The following is a 7,749-nucleotide window of genomic DNA, read 5'->3' as shown; positions in this document are numbered from 1 at the left end:
TCAAGTGTCTCAGTAAACCATAACAGTGACAGTGAGCCACAGAAGCCAGAATCTTTTTCACAGCCGCTATGTTGACATGAAATGGTAGAGTAAACATAGGTGTTACCACTGACATTAATTTCAGTTCTGTTCCATTCAGGTCAGACTGAGTCAGAGCGCTGCTATTGTACATGTTGGCTCTCTGGAAAGGCTCTGCTAGACAAGGAACAGGACTTTAACTGGTGTCACTGGTAACACCTGTGTTTACCCTACTATTTCATATCAGGATGGCTGCCATGAAGAAGTAGACCCTGAAACTGAAGAAGCTGAATGAAATTCCACCACCATTACAAAAGTTCCTCTGTGAAAAGGCCCATTTATTGCCCAGCCCTAAAGACAGGTAGGCCTGCATCTTCAGATGTAACATTTAATTTCCAACCTTGGGGTCCAGACCACCACTAGGGGTCGCCAAAGCTTCACAGGAAGATCACAAGACCTTTTTGTTGTTAAGGTGTCAAAGAAAAAATCATTTCTGTTTCTTTCTGTTCTCACTTTGTCTCCCTTCCCCAAAGTGATTGCCCTTTTTGCACACTTTTGTACAATTATAGTCACAGACTCTCTCTCCACCTGCCTGCACTTGTATTTTAAATATAATTCATGGGCCAAAAAAGAGACAAAACACACAATGATTTTTTTCAATCTATAGATGTCATAATAATACCATTACCAGGAATTCTTTTGGTCACTCTGATCATGTAGGGAAAATTTGGGTCAACCCTATATATCTCAGCATTTCATTTAAAAAACTAAATGAAAATATTATTTTTAAAGTTAATTTAAGTATTATTTAATATTTAAACTTGAAACACACTGAACCTGTCGAAATAAAGCCCATTAAGAATGTATAATTGTTAAAAATTACACAAATAAGTGTATAAAAAAAACTTCTAAACATATCAGGAAATCTCAGTTCTAATGCAATATTCACAGGAAATAATCTGCTCAAAATTCATCCAAACTGATCATTCCTGCAGTCACTGCATTTAATATAATATGAAATACTCATAAAATATGCTACTCAGTCAGGAGTAGTCAGATTACTCAGTGATAGAAAAGGGCCCTTGGTGTGATGGCTTGAACACTCCGCTAGATGGCACACTTCAGCAACTAGTTTAATTGTATTGGACGCGGTATCCAGTTCAGACTCCAGACGTTAGGGGGCGACACTTGCCGGTGAAAACAAGGCAGTCTCTGGTGAAGAGGAAGATACGCCGAGTGTCTGTCCACATTCTGCGGCTTTTTCGGTTCAGTCTCGGTCGGGGGAAAGACCGAGACCCTTTTTAACAGGAGGTGGAGTTCGCGGTGCTTCAACTCCAGGTGACAAGGCATCTGCTGCAATGTTAACACAGAGCTGAAACTACACATCTGCTGGCTTTGATACATGACAGGTAACTTTATTTTTCTGTTATTTAACATGAACAATGTTCCAGTAGTAACATCTAGCCTAGCTAAAACTACAGTCGCTCTTTATTAACGCCCCTTCTTGTGTGGCTTGCGGTGTCTTGTTGGTTAGCTCGTAAACGTCAACGGCGGATAATCTAATGTTTGTACAAAATACTATAACAGTCGATACTGTCATGAGGTGAACAAACACGGAAACGATAGTGTGGGGGCTTTGTCACGTTGCTGCCCTTTTGTTGGATATTACACTTCATTTCCTAGTTAGCCGAGGTGTTTAGCTAGCTAGTCGAGGCTTGTCGGTCGTATCTAGAAGGGAACCCAGTGGTAATGGATCTCTCGCGAGATCTGTACGCGTTTTTAATTTCTTAGGAACGTTGTACAAAATAATTATGTTTGACAGTGTGACAACAGCGTGTATTAGTTCTGGTTAAGTTTATTGGCAAAAAACGTAGTTATGATTAGGGAAAGAGCATGGCTTTGGTTAAGAATGATAACTCCCGCGAGATTTTAAGCAGGTTTGGAGTTCCCATCTACACACGACCGCTCGTCAGGCATCCAGCCACCAGGCGCCGATAGACCAGGCTACTATCACTTTTTATAATCTTATCATTTTTCTCCTTAAAGTATATGTATTTGTAAACATGCCGCAGAGAACCTCGAAAGGCAGCTAAAACTTTCAAAACAAGGTTTTAAAGGCTACTGTAGCTAAAGCCCAGATTTTAGCAGGCTAAGGTTCATTCATTCAGGAAGAAGAGGTACACTTGAGAAGTGATAGCATGTGTCTTACTGCAGGGATCTTTATGTAACTAATTGTGTTTCATGGTGTGCTCTAAGCCGATTAATCTCTTTGTCAGGATCCTCTGAAAGACAAGGTAGCTACAGTAGGTACCACTTCACAATAAGATTACCCATATAAATGTTTTATAGTTGGGATATTAATTGAGTTTTAGACACTTTATAAATCAAATAAGCAACTGTGCACAAGGTATAACAGTTATTATACATAGGCTCACTATTTGGCAAAATCCAGTTAGCACTAATTAATTCCACTAAGTTACTAACATATAACTGGCAAAGGGAGCCTTGTTGATTAGTGTGCAACCGATCACCATTTAGTAAGGTGTATTTTATTGTCCCACAGGGAAATTTGTTTTGGACTCTGAGCTGCTGCATCACACAGCATACTACAAACTAAAGTTGTCAGAACTGTTGATATTTTAAAAACTTTTCAATACTATAATAATATTACTAATAATATTATCTAAACAATACAGTACTAACATTCAATAATGTCAGAAGTATCACAGCTATAAAAAAGAAAAGATCTATTTGGCTTACAGCAAAACCAATTTTTTATGCCTAAGTCTTTTTTTTTTTCTTTCATTGTTTCAGAGTTTAAAATTCTGGTATCATGACAGCCCCACCACAAACCTAAAGGCTAAACATGGATCATACATACATACGCTTGTTGTTTCAGATAACAGATATAATCCAGCCAGTTTCAAATAATAAAACTATCATAAAAATCAACCAATTTCAAACAGTAAAGTGTAAAAAAAAAATGCCTTAGCTTATGAATCAAGTTATTTGGTATGTTAATTTGATATGCCAAATGAAACATTTTGACTGTTAGCTGACACAGGTTAAATATCAGTAACTTGCTGCCAGATATCTGTAGAAGCTGACAGGTATAAATGTTGGCTGATGGAGAAGACTAAGTAAGAAATGAGATCTCAGGCTTAACAGCACATAGAAATGTAGCCTCACTATTTGGCAAGCAATCAACATCTCAGACACTGTTGCCCTTTTTTATCTAGTGTTTTTACACCGTAGTAATGCAATTTATGGAGTGTTTCTAACCTATTAACAAAACATTTATAAGGGTAGTCTTATTGTCAAGGGGTACCTTACGTTGCATTAATTATAAATTATGTTTAATTGATTAACCCATATTAAAGTACTGCAGTTTTGTTATGCTAGAATTATCAGAATTTTTTAATGGATTCTTGTCTTCTTGTCTGTTTCCAGTACACACCAGTCATGGAGTTCAACAAATTGGTGACCTTGTGGATATTTGGCTTGTGTCTTGTTGGGGAAAGTTGGACTGAAAAACCAAGTTCACCTACAACAGACAGCCAGGTTGTGGAAAATGGGTTGTCAGGTGAGTCACTAATCATGTCATTAAACGTTGTAGTAGCATTTTAATGGTTCATTTTTAGCCTCCATTTAAGCTAAGCTGACACACACACTATAGATAGTGTGTGCAGTTAGAGTGTTACTGTTCATGCCACATCTCTGTGATTGTGCAGGCACACTATACAGCATGAAGCCATGCTGAGAATAGTCCAGCTGGCATTCTCTGTTAAGCCCTGTCCTCCAAGCTAGCTAGTCAAACATGAGGTAATTGATCTAATAGTTTGTGGAGCAAATGATCAGGAGTATAAGAACTTTCTCAAGATGTTAAACTATATTCAGAAAGACATAAATAAGTATCAATATATTGTATATTTTTTTAAGCATTTGACTTAACATAACATAACATAAATTGTTATTCTTCGTTTCACTTTAAATAAAGAGGTATTAAAAAGTTGGCATAGCTAGTTTATATAATCATTAAATTATTGAGTGTATGTACTATAGACGGCTTCTAATTTGACACACATCTTGAATTTGCACTTCTTATCATGGGTGTCGCCAAAATTTCTTAATTACATAACATAATGTGTAGACTTCAGTGTTAAAGGAAACATGCATAGCAACGTGCTGCTGAAGTGATGTGTGGCACCACATTGCACTGCATAGTTTTTCCCTTTTTTTATTTAAGGTTTAATTTAAAGCACAAACATGTCAGGCTCCTCTTTTAAAGATACAAACTTTATTAGATGAGGCCCTCTTTTCACTGTGACAGTTTCTTGCATCAATCCATGAAGTGTTTCAAATGAATGATGACTTATTTCATCTGTTAATTATATCTTAAGAGAGCAAAACAGACTGCAGACCCAGACTCTTCTTGGGATAAGTCTGAGCAAGTTATGACACACTTTGCCTCAAGGTTTTTTAGTGTACTAGTGTAAGAATTTCCAGCTGTTTACAAAAGGCATATCTGTTGCTTGGATTTATATTTTGAAATATAGCACTCACTTTTATTCACTATACTTTTAGCAACAACTGGGCAAACACCCAACACTAAGCACTTGTTCATCTTGGTTTTTTGTTAGCACTACCCAACAGAGTGGTTAAACAGGAAGTGTTGCGTCAGTGTTAAAGTTGCTTATGCATGTTTTGCGTTTGAAGCACATTTTTACTAATGTGTGCCACATGTCCCAACGGTTCCAAGAGGCCACAGTGTGGGAAAGAATTTATGTGTGACAGTGATTTTCAAAGCTTGACAGGTATTTTGAATGGCGATAGGACATAGTAACCGCTGCAGTTATGAAGTGACAAAGTTATGGAGTGTGTTCTTCATCTGCATGCAGGCACACAGAATGACTTACGTAACATGAGCTCTTAAAAAAGGCAGGCTGACTGGTATGTAAATATCTTATCTTGTGTCTCCGGAGGTTTGCAAGCCAAATGAGCAAGAGGGCCAGGTCGGGTGTATGAGAGTGTTGCAGGTGCTAGGCTTTCACTAGGCTAACTGTGATTCTTTGTTTAACATGCATGAGTGTGAATGTGTTAGAGAGTAGTTGCTTTTTTGGTATGCGGCTTTGCAGGTTCTCTGAAGCTGGGTGTCTGCATACTGTGGCTCAAAAATTAACTTTTCGCAACACGGAAGTTCACATTGTGCATCCAGGCTTCCTAGTTCTGGTTCAGTGGTTTCATGTAGAGAAGTGTAAGACACAGTTTGGCGCAAAACCGTTTAGTCTCATTCATGAACACAGTGACTGTTGCAGAGATTAATTTATGACTTGATTTACTTTCTGTTTTCTATGCCGACCTGTCAAAACATGTTTACGTAAGTTGATCAGTGGGAGGGGGCAGTATGCTCTAAATGCCACCTCAACACAAACCAAACACTTGAAGTACACTGTTACACTGTTGTTAGGCTGTAACTAACCATTATTTTCATTGTGGATTAATCTGTTGATCATTTTCTCGATTAATTGATTAGTTGTTTGGTCTATAAAATTTTGATAAATGTCAGTCTGTCTTTCCCAAAGCTGAAGGCGACATCCTCAAATGTCTTTTTTGTCCACAACCCGAAGATATTCAGTTTACTGTCGTAGAGGATTTAAGAAACCAGAAAATATTCACATTTAAGAAGCAAGAATCAGAGATTTTTGATTTTTGATTTCTTAAAAAGGACTCACACCAATTAATTATTATCAAAATAGTCAGCAATTAATTTAATAGTTGAGAACTAATTGATTAATTGTTGCAGCTTTACATTATTTTGTGGGTGACAGCAATGAATGATGAAGCAGTTATCAGCTAAAATATATGGACCTGAGCTCGACTCTTGAAAGAGGAAGTGAGTTTGATTTTTGTGTACTCCTTCACCACAATGTTGTGAGGACGATGTTTGCAGTATGGGAATTAATGGCTCTCAAGTTGTAAAGGAAACTAAAATAAACAGGAATCTAACGTGTTGTGATTAGAAAAGTTCAGTCAAAGTTTTTGATATTGCGGCACAACCTTATCTGTAAAAACCAAGCTTTGGAAGTACAAGTCTCTCTTTCTTGTGAATGAGCAGCAAGGCCAGCCTCCCTCTCATTGTCACCTACCTCTTGTGGCGAAATAAAGTATACAGTGTTTGACATATACTTCTTATATAACTTAATTTAACCAGGGAAAGACCTCACTGAGAGTGAAAATCATAAGAGTGTCCAGGCTAAGATAGCAGCAGCACAAAGAACATAGAGGTTACATAAGACTGACTTCAAATGAATTGAATGAAATATACACTGCTGAATGTTTCAGGGCCTGTGTTCTTGTGAAGTCACTTCAAACATGCTGCTTTAGATTAAAAGTCACACTTACACTTGCTGTTATTACAGGTAGCCTGCTATGCCTTTTCACACAACTCGTGAGACTACATGCCAAACAAGGTTTCCTCTTAGTGGGAGTGGCGGCATTATCTCTGATCTGTAGCAGAGGATTTCTAATCCCTCAGGAAGGAGGGGGAACACAGAGATACTTCACCAGATAACTCAAGCTAAAGTACATGATGACGGTTTATCATGGAAATGTACATTTCTGTACAGTTAATTGTTGAGCCCTATACACTCCTGTTACTGAGACTTGATATTTTGACAGTTAAACTTAAAAAAACATTTAAACTAAAAAAAAAAACTTTTCGGACATTAAACAGAACTGTGAAATTGATGATAGATTTTAAAAATTGAAAGCCTATAATTATTAAACGTTGATTTGCCTTGTGACATGGCCTGTTTTTGGTCAACACAGTAAGTCTGACAGTCATGGTATCTGGCTTCTTGGTAACATCCCCACACTGAGTAAAAGGCCTTACATAAACAAGGCTTTGTGTTCAACTAAGGAATTTTGCAGTTCACTTATCTTTACAAGAGCGAGAGGGTGAGTGAGAGCAAATCAACTGGCTAGTTTGCATTCTGACTTCTGGAAAAAGCACAAAAGGTTAAAACCCATGAACTTTAGTGACCATTACAGGGTTCATTTTAAGTTAAGAGAGCTGTTGTGTTGAGCTAAGATGAGCATATGAGAAACTTTGTCACTTCATTGCTTTATTCATATTGTGTGTTTATATGCATATATATTTTTAAATGACCTGCCTTTACAGGGTGTCTGTTTCTGTTATTAATTGAAAAACACAGAGCGTGTTTGGTGCTGATATCTAAAATCATGAAACTATAGATATTTGTTTCATCACACAGCAACAGGTAGGAACATGATTAGGATTACCGTCAGATGTCTTTTGGACAGCATTTCAAGTTTTTGGTGTTTTCAAGAATTAAGATAACGTACTTTGTATGAACTTAGTATCGGTTAATCGGTTAATTATTTTTACAGTTTATCAATTTAATGTTTTGTCCATGAAATGTAAAAAAAATGTAAAAATTGAAAAACGCTTATCATAATTTCCCTGAGCCCAAAGTGGCATCTTCAAGTTACTTTTTTCTCCAACCAACAGTCCAAAACCCAAAGACTTTGCCATCACAAAAAACAAAGAAGCAAATGCTATTTTTGCTTGAAAAATTACTAAAATAATACATTGATTATCAAAATAGTTGCCAACTAATTTTATTTTGATTGATGGTAATTGATTGACCAGATACTTGTTGCAGCAGTCGTTGCATAATCGTGGTAGAAGTAGTCAGGTCAGTTTTATTT

At 37.0% G+C, this 7,749-nt stretch overlaps 1 protein-coding gene across 3 annotated transcripts in view; it reads left to right on the top strand.

The window, feature by feature from the left end:
• The first annotated feature begins 1,249 nt into the window (after positions 1-1,249).
• stim1a (stromal interaction molecule 1a) overlaps positions 1,250-7,749 on the top strand; it is a 35,399-nt gene continuing 28,899 nt past the window's right edge. Inside the window, exons 1-2 of one of the 3 annotated variants that reach the window (XM_084718010.1) lie at positions 1,250-1,427; positions 3,469-3,601. In XM_084718010.1, the coding sequence (XP_084574136.1) occupies positions 3,481-3,601 (121 nt within the window). In that variant the 5' untranslated portion in view covers positions 1,250-1,427; positions 3,469-3,480. Of the gene's footprint in view, positions 1,428-3,468; positions 3,602-7,749 lie in introns of those variants that run through there. The other 2 variants (XM_084718011.1, XM_084718012.1) reach the window with 2 other exon arrangements.

The sequence above is a fragment of the Lutjanus erythropterus genome, chromosome 4, assembly GCF_056507025.1.
Source record: "Lutjanus erythropterus isolate fLutEry1 chromosome 4, fLutEry1.hap2, whole genome shotgun sequence".
Lineage (NCBI taxonomy): Eukaryota > Metazoa > Chordata > Actinopteri > Lutjaniformes > Lutjanidae > Lutjanus > Lutjanus erythropterus.
This window is presented reverse-complemented; position numbering and strand designations above follow the sequence as displayed.